The sequence below is a fragment of the Cololabis saira genome, chromosome 24 (genome assembly GCF_033807715.1).
Source record: "Cololabis saira isolate AMF1-May2022 chromosome 24, fColSai1.1, whole genome shotgun sequence".
In the NCBI taxonomy this organism is placed as follows: domain Eukaryota; kingdom Metazoa; phylum Chordata; class Actinopteri; order Beloniformes; family Belonidae; genus Cololabis; species Cololabis saira.
This window is the reverse complement of record NC_084610.1, coordinates 21,218,079-21,235,643: the sequence shown is the minus strand read 5'-3', so window position 1 is coordinate 21,235,643 and position 17,565 is coordinate 21,218,079. Positions and strand designations below refer to the sequence as shown.

Here is a 17,565-nt window from a genome sequence, read left to right as displayed (position 1 = left end):
GAAATGTTTCGTACACTAATGGAAATGTTTCGTACACTGGTGGAAATGTTTCGTACACAAATAGAAATGTTTCTTACACTGGTGGAAATGTTTCGTACACTATTGGAAATGTTTCGTACACTGGTGGAAATGTTTCGTACACTATTGGAAATGTTTTGTTCACTGATAGAAATGTTTCGTACACTGGTGGAAATGTTTCGTCTAATAATATAAATGTTTCGTACACTAATATAAATGGTTCGTTCGCTGGTGGAAATGTTTCCTACACTAATATAAATGTTTCGTCAACTGGTGGAAATGTTTCGTACACTATTGGAAATGTTTCGTACACTATTGGAAATGTTTCGTACACTGGTGGAAATGTTTCGTCTAATAATATAAATGTTTCGTACACTAATATAAATGGTTCGTTCGCTGGTGGAAATGTTTCCTACACTAATATAAATGTTTCGTCAACTGGTGGAAATGTTTCGTACACTATTGGAAATGTTTCGTACACTATTGGAAATGTTTCGTACACTGGTGGAAATGTTTCTTACACTATTGGAAATGTTTCGTACACTGGTGGAAATGTTTCTTACACTATTGGAAATGTTTCGTACACTATTGGAAATGTTTCGTTCACTGATAGAAATGTTTCGTACACTGGTGGAAATGTTTCGTACACTGGTGGAAATGTTTCGTACACTATTGGAAATGTTTCGTACACTGGTGGAAATGTTTCTTACACTATTGGAAATGTTTCGTTCACTGATAGAAATGTTTCGTACACTATTGGAAATGTTTCGTACACTATTGGAAATGTTTCGTACACTGGTGGAAATGTTTCGTACACTGGTGGAAATGTTTCGTACACTCATGGAAATGTTTTGTTCGCTGGTGGAAATATTTCGTTCAATGGTAGAAATGTTTCGTCAAATAATATAAATGTTCCGTACACTAACAGAAATGTTCCGTACACTGGTGGAAATGTTTCGTGTGTTGGTAGAATGTTTCGTCAAATAATATAAATGTTCCGTACACTAACAGAAATGTTTCGTTCCCTGGTGGAAATGTTTCCTACGACTGCTACTGATCTTGACATTGAATCTGGTCTTTAAACATTTTGTAATTTCTGTACAAAATCCATTTCTCCTTGCCAGCAGTGATGACAGCAGACTCATTTCTCTCAGAGTCCATCTCTCTTTTTTTTTTCAATCCATACCAGCAACCAATACTGCAGCTGCAAATAACCGATAAACAACAACTGGTGGGAGCATTATTTCTGGAAACAACCTAATTCCTCTTCACAAAGCCATAGATCAACACACGGACACACTCCTGGAACACGCACACACTCGGTCTGTCAGCCATTCCCGCCTCCTTCTGGCAGCCTGCCTGACAAAAGGCCAATTCAAAGCCAAGTGCTCTCAACGGTGTCTTAACAAGCCACTGGAGAGCCCTCGAGCGGGGGCCGCCGGTGAGTCCTCCACACACACACACACACACACACACACACACTCCGACAGATTGACCGCAGTAATTGAGTCTCCATTTGCATCCGAGAGCTTTCATCATTGGTCTGTTGTCCATGGCAACAGAAGCATCCAGGATGGATATCCTGACCACACACACTAGCAGAAGGCGGTGTGTGTGTGTGTGTGTGTGTGTGTGTGTGTGTGTGTGTTAGAAAAATGTCATCAGCACACAAGTACAGTGGAAATGAAGTATGTTTACGGCTGTTTGAGTGTGTTTAGGAGAATGTCAGAATAAATTGATGAAGAAAGAACAGAGACGCAGAGACTGCTGACGCCGGAGGAAATGGGAATCCATACCGAAGAGATCAATGAGGAAAGACGGCAGCAGATAAAAGAGGACAAGAAGGAGAACTGACGACAGAATCATGTACATACAGGAGCGGACGGCAGTGAAGGCGATCAAACACGAGGAAGAGCTGGTTTTACTTCAGAGCCAAGCGGAGGATCATTAAATAGTCAAGCACTGATCCAAAACCATTGCAGGATCCAGATAAAACCAGTAGAAACTAAACTGAAAACACCAGTCAAGAACCAGTCTGGAACATGTCCACCATAAACAATTAAACCAGTCCTCCATAAACCATTAAACCAGTCCATAAACCATTAAACCAGTCCTCCAGCCATTAAACCAGTCCACCATAAACCATTAAACCAGTCCATCAGTCACTAAACAGTCCAACATAAACCATTAAACCAGTCCTCCATAAACCATTAAACCAGTCCCCCATAAACCATTAAACCAGTCCATCAGTCACTAAACAGTCCAACATAAACCATTAAACCAGTCCATCACTAACTAGCAAACCAGTCCATTATCATTCATTAAACCAGTCCTCCATAAACCATAAAAACTAGGGCTGGGGATCGATTCAAATATCAAGAATCGATTCGATTCCGATTCTTAAGATTCAGAATTGATTATCAAGATTTGATTCGATTCGATATTGATTTGGGTTAGTGTTAATAAAACTGTTTTTTCAGCTGTTGCATGAATTATATGACTGTCTAGTTATGCAACATATTAATACTAGTATTATATTGAGATTCAACAGCAAGTATTGCAGCTAATGATGCTGTAAGGACCAATCAGCTCCCAGAATGCTGATAGAACTGCTTTCAGAATCATGTGGGTCAGAATTACCAAACAGATCCAGGGAGGAAACAGAGGATGAAAGAAAAATCGCTTTTATTTTTTCCCCATTTATAAGAATTTGGTTTTTAACATTTATGCAAATGTAACCCCAAGACAGTATAATAAAGCAAAGAAATATAGACAATGTATGCAATTATAACTGAAAATGTTAATGTTTTCATACCTTTAAACATATTTAAAGGCAAAATAAATGGCAAAAATAAAATGGCACCAGTTATTCTCGTGTCCAACAAAATATTCCTTTTTTGGGCATAAACAAAAAAGTACCAAAAGTTGTAATGTAATGATGAAAAAAAAAAAAAAAAAAAAAAATTAAATCGATCTTTAGACATATGAATCGATTTTTAGGAATTAATATGAGAATCGATTTAAAATTGGAGAATCGATTTTTTCAACACAGGCCTAATTAAAACAGTCCAACATTAACCATTAAACCAGTCCACCATAGGTCATTAAACCAGTCAATCATCAGTCATTAAACCAGTCCACCACTAACTAGCAAACCAGTCCATCATCAGTAACTAGTCCCCATAAGTCATATAAACCATTAAACCAGTCCACCATTAACCATTGAACCAGTCCACCACGATGCTGATAAACCAGTCAGGGTTTTTGCTGTAGGGGATCATAAACTGGTTTTGGGGTTACTGGGTTTACTGGGGTTTACTGGGGGTTTATTGTGCTGCCCCGGGTTTGTTTTAGGATCTAACAGAGTTAGTAATTACCAGGTTTGTGAGGATTTATGGGGTTTATGAGTTTGTAGGGTTTAATAAGTGTCCATACAGTTTTATATGGGTTTATAGTGCTTTATGTTTATTTATGATGATTTATCACGGTTTATTGGATTAGACAGTTTTATCGGCGAATATGATGATTCATAAGGGTTTATGGTATTTAATTATAGTTTACAGGGTTCTAAAGTTGGTTATAGGGTATAGTGGGGCTTATAGATCGATACATCAATACATCGATAGATAGTACATCTGCAATAATATATATAGATATATATTATGGATATAGATATGTTTTATGTAAGTATGTATATGGATATATTGAGTTGTATTATACGTACATTATTGTGTATCTATATCTCTGTTAATATATATTGATTTATAGTCATATGTAGATATGTCGATATATAGATTTATAGTAATTTTCTATGTATATAATTGGAGGTAAATATATGAACCAGTATATATGTAGCATATCTACTCTTATATAGTTATTCAAGTATATTGTTATACTATTGCTGTCTATTGTTCTCTATTATACTGTAGTATTATAGTAAAGTAATGATAATGTAATTACATTACATACATACATAGTAGCACAACTAGATGATGGGCGTTTGTTTTGTTTGCCTTGATTTGTTTGATTTTGACTATATTTATTTATACATATAATTGAGTATTATATCACTGTATTGAACAGTTATTAAAGTAGGTATGGGTGTTTTATAAGTAAGCTTATTGAAACTCGTCTTATTATATGTAAAAATTAGGGCTGGGCGTTTTTGGACAAAAATAAAATCCTGATTTTCGATTTTGATTTCGATTTTTTTGGTAAAACTACAAAAGACAATGGAATAAACTGTTTCAAATATTTTATCTTTATTTTTAAAGAAAAATAACAAACAAATTTCCCTATTCGGAATGAAGTGCAATTGAAAGATACTGTAAATCCTCCTTGAGTTTAGTAAAGTGACAACATTTACAATTTTCTCGACCAAACAAAGATGACTAGAAGAGCTCTGTCTGTAATGCAGCAAAAAAAGGAAAATCGATTTTCCGATTTTCCTTTTTTTAACATCGTCTTGATTAATAAATCAATATATAATATATATATATATATATATATTTGTATTGTGTTTTTTTACTTTTTTGTACTATTTTTTGCATGTTCGAGATAAAATCTTCAAATCAAAATCAAAATAGTGCGATGGTTCCGTGTGCTGTCCCTTCCTTTTTCCTGACATCAAGGATATCTTGTTCCCGGGTGAGGGAGAGTTGATTTAAGGGGGATTATGGGGTTGTTGAGGTTTAAGGGGGATCATGGGGGTTTAAGAGTTTGTCCCTCCGTCCTCTCCTCCTCCGAGGAGCTCGTGCAGCAGCGGCTGAAACCTTCCTGCAGCAGAAACACTCCCGCTCATTAGAAAAACCCTCAGCAGAGCAGCCGCTTATTTACTTTCTGCTTCTTGGCCTCCTCATCGTCTCCTCAGCTGAGACTTTTTTGTGACAATTAGGTGGCATCCGCTGCCATCCACTTAATTAGCAGGATTAATGTGATTTCTTTGCACGTAGTCGGCCAATTAGCAGCACTGATTGAGTTTCATTCGATTAGCGTCCACAAACACACTAATGGACGACGGCGCTGCAGATGCAGGACCGAAGGAAACCTGGCGCTTGTAGCTGGAGGCACGCTGATGTGATAAGTGATGAGTTTTAACACTAATTTACTGCTTCAGCTCCTCCGCTGCTGACAGACAGCACCAGGCTGCTGCTGCAGAGATGGATGAGTCCCGCAGAACAAAAACCACAATCCTGGGGGGTCCAGGACCACGACCATCATCTCTAATTAGGGGAGTCCCGATCCCATCACGTCCTTTCAGACTGGAAATCGGACGTTGCACCCGATCAGGGATCAGATACACACATATATATATATATATATATATATATATATATATATATATATATATATATATATATATATATATATATATATATATATATATATATATATATTATATACAGTACAGACCAAAAGTTTGGACACACCTTCTCATTCAAACAAATGGGAAAGTGTGTCCAAAACTTTTGGTCTGTACTGTATCTATCTATATAAAGGACTCTCTCAGAAAATTAGAATATTGTGATAAAGTTCTTTATTTTCTGTAATGCAATTACAAAAAACAAAAATGTCATACATTCTGGATTAATTACAAATCAACTGAAATAGTGCAAGCCTTTTATTATTTTAATATAGCTGATTATGGCTTACAGTTTAATATTAAGATTCCCAGAATATTCTAATTTTTTTAGATAGGATATTTGAGTTTTCTTAAGCTGTAAGCCATGATCAGCAATATTAAAATAATAAAAGGCTTGCAATATTTCAGTTGATTTGTAATAAATCCAGAATGTATGACATTTTTGCATTACAGAAAATAAAAGGACTTTATCACAATATTCAAATTTTCTGAGAAAGTTCTGTATATATATATATATATATATATATATATATATATATATATATATGGGTGCGGAGTGTGGGTGGTGTCACGTAAAGTTAGTTCAATAAAGTTGTTTGCGGAGGCAATTAAATAAAAGTCAAGTTACAACGGTGACTGAAAACCGAACAAAGCTGGCAACATTTTATTCTTTAAGCCAGAAAAAGACGTTTATTTGCTTATTTGTTTCCATGCCTGCTGGGTATTTTAAGTTGAGCTGCTGTTTTATGTTTCTACTAGTTAATAGTTACACTATTATTACTCGATTGTTCAAGCTACCTCCAAGAGAACTGTTTAAGTGCTAAATGATCAAATAAGGTGAATAAAATAAAACTAGGGGACAACCTGGATCTATTTATTTTGCATTTGTTCATTATTTTAAATGTGTTAGGAAAGTATGGGATCGGGACTCGGGATCGGCTGATTCTCTAATATTTGTAGAGTCATGTTCAGGCCTCTTACGTGCAGACTCGGGTGGTACGTCAGCAGTCCGTTGTCGCACAGCGTCACGTACTTCTTCTTCCACTCCTTGTTCAGAGATTTCCCGCTTCGCTTCAGCAGCATTCCCTGCAGGAAACAGAAAAACACCAACGTGAGCATCACAGCAGAATAAAAGCATCTTCAAGTGCTCGAGTTTAAGCTGTAGGACTGTCTTTGGGTCAAAACGACCCAATTCTTCTATCCTCCTGCCATGCTCTCTCCTTCCTTCTTCCTTTCCTCTTTTCCTCATTTTTTACCCTCCTTTACTCCTTTTTCTTCCTACCTCCCTTTCGTCATTCAATCCTTTATTACCTTCTTTGCTTTTCCTTCCTTCTTTCCTTATTGTCTCCATTCCTTCCTTCTTCCCTCCCTTCTTTCTTTCCTTTTCTACCTAATTTCCTTCCTTTCTCCCTTCTTTTCATCTTTTCTTCGTTCCTTACTCCCTTTCCTACTTCCTTCCTTCTTTCCTTCTTTTTTCCTTTCTCCCTTCCTTCCATCTTTTCTCCCTTCCTTACTCCCTTTCCTACTTCCTTCCTTTCTCCCTTCCTTCCATCTTTTCTCCCTTCCCTACTCCCTTCCTTATTTTCTTCTTTTCTCCTTCCTTCCTTCTTTCCTCCCTTCCATTTTTTCTCCCTTCCTTACTCCCTTTCCTACTTCCTTCCTTCTTTCCTTCTTTTCTCCCTTCTTTCCTCCCTTCCATTTTTTCTCCCTTCCTTACACCCTTTCTTACTTCCTTCCTTCTTTTTTCCTTTCTTCCTCACTTCCTTCCTTCCTTCCATCCATATTTTCTCCCTTCCTTACTCCCTTTCCTACTTACTTCCTTCTTTTTTCCTTTCTCCCTTCCTTCCATCTTTTCTCCCTTCCTTACTCCCTTTCCTACTTACTTCCTTCTTTTTTCCTTTCTCCCTTCCTTCCATCTTTTCTCCCTTCCTTACTCCCTTTCCTACTCCCTTCCTTATTTTCTTCTTTTCTCCTTCCTTCCTTCTTTCCTCCCTTCCATTTTTTCTCCCTTCCTTACACCCTTTCTTACTTCCTTCCTTCTTTTTTCCTTTCTTCCTCACTTCCTTCCTTCCTTCCTTCCATCCTTTCTCCCTTCCTTACTCCCTTTCCTACTCCCTTCCTTATTTTCTTCTTTTCTCCTTCCTTCCTTCTTTCCTCCCTTCCATTTTTTCTCCCTTCCTTACTCCCTTTCCTACTTACTTCCTTCTTTCCTTCTTTTCTCCTTTCTTCCTCACTTCCTTCCTTCCTTCCTTCCTTCCATCTTTTCTCCCTTCCTTACTCCCTTTCCTACTTACTTCCTTCTTTCCTTCTTTTCTCCTTTCTTCCTCACTTCCTTCCTTCCTTCCTTCCTTCCTTCCTTCCTTCCATCTTTTCTTCCTTCCTTACTCCCTTTCCTACTTACTTCCTTCTTTCCTTCTTTTTTCCTTTCTCCCTTCCTTCCATCTTTTCTCCCTTCCTTACTCCCTTTCCTACTCCCTTCCTTATTTTCTTCTTTTCTCCTTCCTTCCTTCTTTCCTCCCTTCCATTTTTTCTCCCTTCCTTACTCCCTTTCCTACTTACTTCCTTCTTTCCTTCTTTTCTCCTTTCTTCCTCACTTCCTTCCTTCCTTCCTTCCTTCCTTCCTTCCATCTTTTCTTCCTTCCTTACTCCCTTTCCTACTTACTTCCTTCTTTCCTTCTTTTTTCCTTTCTCCCTTCCTTCCATCTTTTCTCCCTTCCTTACTCCCTTTCCTACTCCCTTCCTTATTTTCTTCTTTTCTCCTTCCTTCCTTCTTTCCTCCCTTCCATTTTTTCTCCCTTCCTTACACCCTTTCTTAATTCCTTCCTTCTTTTCTCCTTTCTTCCTCACTTCCTTCCTTCCTTCCTTCCATCTTTTCTCCCTTCCTTACTCCCTTTCCTACTTACTTCCTTCTTTCCTTCCTTCCATCTTTTCTCCCTTCCTTCATTCCTTCTTTTCTCCCTTCACCCTCCCTTGACCCAAAGACAGCATAAGGGTTAAGTAATTTGAGCGCTGAGGATCATGGTTTTTTTTTCTATGAAGCAGTTGTTTTGGTTGTTCACCGGGACCACGAGGAGTTCTGGTGTCTAGGTTCTCGATTCACCAACTCGTCACTCCAGAAACTCAGAAGTAGATCGTCGTCCCGGATGTTTGAGTTGGCGGCTGACTCACGGCGTCCTAATCGAGCGTTTGTACGACACGTCTAAACGAGCGCCAGCGTCTGCGGGGTGAAGATAACGAGCTTCCGGTCAGTCCATGAAAGCTGAAGAGATCAGGACGTCAGCACTTCCTTAACCGTCCGACTCTTTATTTCTCTCCTACGCACATCATCCACGGCTCGCTGGCCGCTGAGGCCGGCGCCGCCGCGTCGCCCACGCCTCATTAAGGGAGAGGAGGACAGGCGGCGGGGGAGGGGTAAAACCGTCCACTGATTAGCAATTAGAGGCGATCTTCCACGCGTGTCACTGCAGCGGACCTCCGCCACATTAACGCCACGACTCACGACGCTGGAGTCCAGCCATGACGGTGTGGGGGGGGTGATGGACAGCAGCTCGCCCTCGCCGCCCCGGCCGCTCAGCTCTCATTAGGGCGGTGGGCGGCGGTGGACAGGATCAGACCCCCGCCGCCGCCGCCGAGGGCGACAGACGCCGCGGCACGAGGGAACGCTGAAGGAGTGTTAAGAGCCGTAGACTGGAGAGGTTATGATGTCCTACAGACAGTGAACTCAACACAGAGACGTTCAGATTTCCTACAGCAAGGGTCGGCAACCCGCGGCTCTTTAGCGCCGCCCTAGTGGCTCCTGGAGCTTTTTCAAAAATGTTTGACCTTTTTTTTTTTCTTCTTTTTTTCCTTTTTCTAATTTTTTCTTCTTTTTTTCTTCTTTTCTTTTTTTCCTCTTCTTTTTTCCTTTTTTCTCTTTTTTTCTTCCTTTTTAATCTCGAAATTCTGACTTTTTTCACAACATTTCGACTTTTTTCTCGACATTTCGACTTTTTTCTCGAATTGTACTTCAACATTAATCTCAACATTTAGACTTTTTTTACAAAGTTTTGACTATTTCCTCGACATTTAGACTTTTTTCTCAACATTTAGACTTTTTTCTCAACATTTAGACTTTTTTCTCGACATTTTCAACTTTTTTCTCGACATTTCAATTTTTTTCTCGACATTTCAACTTTTTCTCGAAATTTCAACTTTTTTCTCGACATTTCAACTTTTTCTCGAAATTTCGACTTTTTTCTCGATATTCCAACTTTTTTCTCAAAGTGCATAATGAAAACATAAATCTCCCCCCCAGTTCTAACTAATATAGGTTTGTCTTCATTCTAAGGCTTATACAAGACTTTTCATTTTTTGCGGCTCCAGACATATTTGTTTTTTTGTGTTTTTGGTCCAATATGGCTCTTTCAACATTTTGGGTTGCCGACCGCTGTCCTACAGAGAGAGACGTTCAGGTTTCCAACACAGAGACATTCAGATGTCCTACAGACAGTGAACTGAACACAGAGACGTTCAGACGTCCTACAGCCGTTGTCAGAGTGTTTCCATTAATTAACATTAACAGTGGACTGGTGTGTGTGTGTGTGTGTGTGTGTGTGCGTGTCGTCGTGGCAACACGGGCCTCCCGCGGCGTTAAACAGACACGACGTACGTCCCGCTGCTGTGAAGCGGAAGCCGCCGGCAGCTGTCAGACCAGCTGATCGTCCGCTACTTCCTGTTAGCGAGCGGCAGCGTGTTTCCAGGGCAACGGCGGGACGTGTGTTGACATCGGGGGGGGTGTGATCATCAATCATCAATCAAACCGGCCAAACCATGGCGGCAAACCATTTATGATGAAGAGAAGGGGAGTTTCCGAGGAACAGAGGTGTCTTCAGTATTCACATTCATTACTCAGGTAGAAGTATAGATACTAGAGTTTAAAAATACTCCTGTAGAAGTTGAAGTATCAACTCAAGTTTTTTACTCAAGTAAACGTACTAGTTTCAAAACTACTTAAAGTATAAAAGTAAAAGTAATGTAAGGGGGAAAAAAGCCATTGAAAATGAATGCATCTTAGTATAATGTAAATATAATAAAGAACCATATGTGTGTACTATTGAGCATTAACATGTGTTTCAGAGAGCAGCAGATATGATGACTAGTTGCCTATAAGTATTGTAATGGTGCAAAAAGTCAAACTTCAGAGGCATGTTATCATTTATCCTAACCTTTATTGGAATGTACATCCAAGTTTAGTTGCAGGAATCTGAGGGAACGGATGTAAGAACAAAACTGGACAAGAACATCTGAAACAACCACAACCAAATTCACTCTATCCGGATGGAGCAATTTAACTGGATAGTTTTTATTCTTCCCTTCCTTCCTTCCTTCATCCTCTTCTCTTCTTCATTCTTCCCTTCCTCTTTTCTTCCATCCTTCCTTCCTTCCTTCCTTCCTTCCTTCTTTTCTCCCTTCCTTCTTTTCTCCCTTCCTTCCTTCTTTCTTTCCTTCTTTTCATTCTTCCTTCCTTCCTTCTTTTATTCTTAAAAGGCCGAAATGAAATAGAGTAACAAGGCTGTTTTTAAAATGTAAGGAGTAAAAAGTACAGATAATTGCGTGAAAATGTAAGGAGTAAAAGTAAAAAGTCGTTTCTACATAAGTAAGGTAACGAAGTATTTGTACTTTGTTACTTGACACCTCTGTCTGGGAGCCTGAGGAGAAGTGGAGTTTCCGAGGAGGCTGAGGAAGAACAATCCGTGATTGACAGGTCTGGTTCTTCAGGTCTCCGGTAAACGGGTCACCAGAACTACGATCTGGGTCACTGTGGGTTTTAAAACCAGCCCTCTCTGGAGACGTTCACAAAGCCCCGTCAATGTTTTCCTCCATGACGGATTCAGGAGCGTCTGGAGAAGATGGAGAGCAGCCAACGGTCCAACTGGAACCTGGACGGATGAGTCCCAGACCGCCGTCCCGGCGATGACAAGCCATCACTTCCAACCACAGGACGGCTAATTGAAACCCTCCTGATGGGTAATGTCCTCCATTACTCACCTCTGCCGGCTTTGTGACACACTCTCTTATTTTACCTCCAGGAGGTGCAGGAGGGGGGGGGGGGGGGCTAGCCGCGGCGGCGGCGGCTCACAAGGTCTCCAACCGCAGGAACATGTCAGATAAATACGTTGAGACGCAGCCAGGCACTTGTGCGTCCCGGTGACGTATGGACGCCGGCGCTTCGGAAAAGGTCGCTTGCTCCGAGGGGGAAGGAGATGAGGTCATTTATTAGGCAACCGAAAACGTCTGAGGGCGTCGGGCGAGGTTTGAGACTCGGGGTTGACCGGGACGGATCCTCAGAGACGGATCTTCATCTCTAAAAACTCTCCGAAGGCTGAAGGATGGCAGATCGGAGCTTTAGAAAAGGTCGCCAGCTCAGGGAGGCTGAGGGATGGAGTCATTCGTTAGGGAGCCGTCGGGAACCTGAGGCCTCTGATTAAGGGCCGTCATGGACGTCAGACGTGGACCCGATCAGACCAGATGACAGGATGGGAACATTTGATACAACATCCACATTCTGGCCTGAAGTGTAAAATTTAACATAAAAAACAAATCTGCATTTGATCCATGTTGGGGCCAAGTCTCCTGGTTCAGGTCCATGTTGGGACCAAGGCCCCGTTTACACGGAGTAAAAACGGTGGCGTTTTCATGCGTTTTGGCCGTTCGTTTACACGAAAACGAAGCTCAAAGTCACGAAAAATTATAATTTCTGAAAACTCCGGCCAAAGTGGAGATTTTCAAAACCTCCGTCTTCACGTTTGCTTGTAAATGGAGGGAAACGGAGATTTGGGCTTCAGAACGTCACATTATGCGACAGAAACGTCACCAGCGTCATGTGTGTGACCTGTGTTTACAATTTGTTTGGCCACCGTCAATATTTTCTTGTATTTTACCTGTTTTATATTCTAAAGTCACACTTAAAAGTAACTCCACTTTTCTGTCACTCCAAACCAAAGACTCTCGTTCCGTCTTGGAAGTAACTGGCAGTCAAGGCTGATTTATGGTTCCGCGTTACACCAACGCAGAGCTACGGCGTAGGTTATGCAGCGACGCGCACCGTACGTAGGCTACGCCGTCGATTTAACGAGGAACCATATTATTCAGGCTTCACACGTGTCATTTGTTGACGTTTTTTCCAGGATTCTGATTGGCTAGCATGACTTTATGCTTCTCGTTACACTGCCCCCTGCTCATAGCACCTTAACAGTCCCTTGTTGGACTAGTGGGGGTCTTCTGGGACTCGTAGAGGTCTTGTGGGACTCGTGGAGGTCTTGTTGGACTCGTGGAGGTCTTGTGGGACTCGTGGAGGTCTTGTGGGACTCGTGGAGGTCTTCTACGACTCGTGGAGGTCTTCTACGACTCGTGGAGGTCTTGTGGGACTCGTGAAGGTCTTGTGGGACTAGTGGAGGTCTTCTACGACTCGTGGAGGTCTTCTACGACTCGTGGAGGTCTTGTGGGACTCGTGGAGGTCTTGTGGGACTCGTGAAGGTCTTGTGGGACTAGTGGAGGTCTTCTACGACTCGTGGAGGTCTTCTACGACTCGTGGAGGTCTTAAATTTAATTGGTGTAGTTTAGTAGCATTTAGTATCTTTTAGAGCAGATTTATAGTTAAAAAGGTGGAGTTGAATTGGTATTTTTTTATCATTATCGGGATAAATGCCAGAAATTATCGTGATACATTTTTTAATCCATACCGCCCATCCCTATAGTGGAGGTCTTGTGGGACTAGTGCAGACCGAGTCTGCAGGTCCCGGCGGACGTCCGCAAGTCCGTTAATAAGTCAATAACATAAAACCGTTAACCTTTAGTGACTCAAGGGGGCGTGTCTGTGGGTGATGTCATCGGGGGCGTGTCGCCCACACAGCAGAGGACAGGGACGTCCTCCCACTGCACCAACCGCAGACGCTACGCTCGTCCAATCAATGAGTCGCAGGTTCGAGGTGAGACAACATTCATGGTCCACCTGGCAGGACAGTATTGATACGCACTAATCTCCCCCGGATCACCTGAACGCCCCCTTTTCTCCCGGACAATGGCCTCCTCCGGGCCGTCAGCGGGCCTGACAGCTGATCTGGGAGGAGATCTCCCCGGAAAAGTCCCGGACAAACCCCCCAGACCTCCTTTTGTCTCCTCAGGGCAAGAGGCTAAATTAGAGGTGTCACCCCCCCCCCTAACACGCAGGGATCCCTCCCGTATCCGGGCCTCCATCAGGCCCGGCCTGAGCCCCCGCCCAGGGTCATCCATCATCCTCCCGGACAGTCGCCGAGTGTCCGGCGCTGATTGTGGTCCTTCCTCTGATCTCCAGAAAGACAAAAAGGGGGGATAAAGGAAACAGGCGGACGGAGGGGATGTCTCGTCCCGTCACCATGGTTACCACCAGAATCAAGGCCTGAGGTACCGGCCGTCGGATCAGAGCCTCATCAAACAAACAAAACAACAACAAACTTAATTGACTGATAATTGACTGATTATCGGGATAAAAAAATGATTTATTAATTGTCAGATGCTCAAATTTTATGAACTTGTTGATTTCAAAATATCACAGTTGATGTACAAGACTTATAATAATCTGTTGCCACTGTATCCAGAAACTGTTTCAGCAAAGACAAGGTGTATAAGAGCTGAGAGGAAGCTGTATGTTCACAAAAACAAAGAACGGAGGTCAAACATAGATGTGTCTTAGTTTCTGGAGTTAATCTGTGGGATGTTTTGAAATGGAAATTAAAGAGTGCAGTTTTTTTTTATTTTACCTTTATTTTACCAGGTTAGTCCCATTGAGATCTAGGATCTCTTTTTCAAGGGAGACCTGACCAAACAGAAATAGAAGGACAATTTCTGTTGTTGTTGATGTTGTTTTGTCTGTAACTTTTAAAGCTGCCATTTTTGGTCAGGTCTCCCTTGAAAAAGAGATCCTAGATCTCAATGGGACTAACCTGGTAAAATAAAGGTTTAAAAAAAAAAAACTGCACTCTTTAATTTCTATTTCCACACTACATTTTTTTTTAAATATTGAAGAACAAGATGCTCATTAAGTATGATCATATTGTATGAGTGTTTATGTAAGTGTCAGATCTTAAATAAATAGGTCTATACAATATACTGAATGTTTTCAATATACAAAAAGTATATGAAATGTTTTCTTTTAATTGATTTACTGCTCTGCATCGGTTTTTGTAGGAGCTGACAGAAATTGATTATAAAAGGGTAATAAGCCAAGCTTCAGCCTACACCTTTTCAGTCTTATATTTTGGTCTAATGCAATAGTAGCATTAACTTCATGTTTATTTGTTGTTCTTTTTTTTCTTTTGTATTTGAATTCTTATTTTGGAAATGACCGAAATAAAAAAATAATAATAATGATAATTTCTTGCCCACGGGGATGTTTTTTCCTATGAAGGAAAAAAGTTTGAGCCTTTTTTTTACATTTGGGGAAAGATGTCTCACATCTCTCGTTTTAGGTCTCCATGGCGATTGGCTGGCTCCATCCTCGTGTCGGACAAATACCTGTCAAGTCTCCCGTTTTGGCCAGGAAACTACCGTATTTAACCCTCTTTCCCGCCGTCCTACAGTATTAGTATTTTCCCATAAATTTCCCGTTTTTATAATATAATCATTTTTAAGAAGCATTATTGTGCCTCTCCAAACTGAATTGTCACTGGCCTGGGTGGAAGTTCTCGCGAGGTTAGTGGCGACAACGGGAGCAAACTTGGAACAACAAATCAGAGATGGATGGATGTAACGAGAGAAAAATTTCTACTCAAAACGCGAAAACCTTGTGTAAATATCTCTAAAAATGGGAAATTAAATTTACTTTCCTAAAGATTAGCAGGATGAGGCTCAGTTACAAGTTCTTAAAGATTTGCAACTGTGTTTTTAGTGTCTCTGACGGGGGAAGGACCGATGTCCGTCAGTGAATACCAGAGAGCCACATGAGTGAAAATGACAAATAAAAAGAAAATGTAAATGTTTCACTTGAAGACAATCAACGTGTATATAAACTGAAAATATTTCAAATAAATAAATGTGCTTTAATTCACTTTTTGTGTTTTCATTTAGGCTCTATTATAGGAATTACAAACATAAGAAGTACACAGCATTTCAATATCAACAAAGGTCGTCCCATCAAGCTATGAACACATAATTGTAGTTTGTAAGTGGTTGACAGGTAGTTATTTTGGATTTCTCGTAAATCTGTCTCATAACGTAAGATACTGGAGCTCATTGGGCTGGTGGGACCCTTATTTTTAAATCCAAAACTTGACAGGTATGGTTGAGCCGCGAGGAGCCGACGGAGGTTGGTGAAGACGGCAGCAGCTCGGCGGCCTCCGTCTCCCGGACAAGGTCGGCGGCGGCGACGTGAGGAGGGTGAAGGACGAGGAAGGCTGAGCCTCGGGGGAGCGGGACGCAGACCGGATCAAATAAAACAGTTGCCAGGAAGAGAAGCTGATTTATCAGACAAGAGTTCTGCGTAATTAATTAGAAACTCAATTATCCAAACCTGACTCCAGTGGTCTCGACTCATTAGCGGGCGAGGGGCCGGGGCCCCCGCTCGTCTCCGGGACTCCTCCCCCAGGAGGCCATGCCTCCTCTTCCTCATCAACGCACAAACCCGCGCCGCGCGCCACAACAAAGGGAACGGCGTGTTTTATTGACGCTCCCGCTCCTTGTTTTAATTATCCTGAAACTGAAGCGGAGCGCCGTTTCTGCGGGCCGTCCTCCGGGCCGGCCTCCAGGTCGCCCCCCCCCCCACCTCAAAATCCATTTAGTAGGTTAGTGTGCATGACAGAAATGTCATCACGGCCAAAATGGCTGCGAGCGCTGACAACCTTTCCCAGGAATGATATTCCTCCACTGCGGCGGGAGGCGGATCACGTCACCTCGTTAAGGCCCTGATAGCAGGTCTTTAATATTCACCGTCTTAATTAGGGCCGCAGTTAATTTCATTAAATTCTTTGGCTGCTAAATGAAGCAGATTATGAGACATCTTTTATTGCGGAGCGTGAAATTACAGCCTGCCTGCTGCCAACGGCGCAGCGACACTAATGAATTACAGGGTAAATAACACCCAAATTAAGTTTCCAATTTAACTCCTTACAAAGCAGAGCCGCCAAGGGGGACGAGTACACTTGTCAAAACCACTCAGCCCCCCCCCCCCCCCCGTCTGGAGATTGAGCTTCTGAGGCCTCAGAGGAGCGGGACCAGGCCGAGGTTGGCCATAAACCGGTCCGTGGATGGTCTGAGGTTGGTTCGAGGTTGGACTTAGACCGGTCTAAGGATGGTCCGAGGTTGGCCTCAAGCCGGTCAAAGGATGGTCAAAAACCGGTTCGAGGTTGGACTTAGACCGGTGCGAAGATGGTCCAGGATTGGCCATAGGCGAGTCACAGGTCGCAGGCTGGTCTGAGGCCGGCCAAAGGCCGGTCTGAGGTTGGTCGTAGGCCAGTACGATGTTGGTCGTAGGCTTTCCCAGACATTGATCAAAAACCGGTCCGAGGATGGTTATAGGCCGGTCTGAGGTTGGACTTAGATCGGTCCAAGGATGGTCGAAAACCGGTCCGAGGATGGTTATAGGCCGATTGTAGGTCTGTCCGAGGATGGTCCGAGGTTGGCCATAGACCGGTCTGTGGTTGGTCGAAGATTGGCCTCAGGCCGGTCCAAGGATGGTCGAAAACCGGTCGGAGGACGGTCCGAGGTTGGATGTCACAAGGTCGCAGGCTGGTCTGAGGCCAGTCAAAGGTCGGTCTGTGGTTGGTTGTAGGTCAGTCCTAGCCCTGTTATTGGACAATCACAGGTCAGTTGTAGGCCGGCCTGAGGTTGGTCGTTGGTCGGTACGATGTTGGTCGTAGGCTTTCCCAGACATTGGTCGAAAACCGGCCCGAGGATGGTCGTAGGCCGGTTGTGGGTCGGCCCGAAGATGGTCATAGACTGTCCCAGAGGTCGGCTTTAGGCCGGTCCGAGGTTGGTTGTAGGTCGGCCCAAAGATGGTCGTAGGCTGTCGGTTGTAGCAAACCCAAACTTTCCTACATATTTCCATCCACAAGCATTTGCTGCCATTTTCAACAAACTGAACGTAAAAAGAGCCAGTAGTTTCTGCTCGTTCCAACCATTTGCCCAGTTTTGGATCAACCAGGGTTCGTTAATAATTTGAAGGGAAATTATGC

General features: G+C 42.4%; 1 protein-coding gene across 3 annotated transcripts in view; it reads right to left on the bottom strand.

Moving 5' to 3' along the window:
- agap1 (ArfGAP with GTPase domain, ankyrin repeat and PH domain 1) overlaps window positions 1-17,565 on the bottom strand; it is a 162,443-nt gene that overhangs the window by 53,897 nt on the left and 90,981 nt on the right. For all 3 annotated transcript variants that reach the window (XM_061715980.1, XM_061715979.1, XM_061715981.1), the window contains one exon: window positions 6,362-6,466. In XM_061715980.1, coding sequence (XP_061571964.1) covers window positions 6,362-6,466 — 105 coding nt within the window. The remainder of the gene's footprint in view (window positions 1-6,361; window positions 6,467-17,565) is intronic.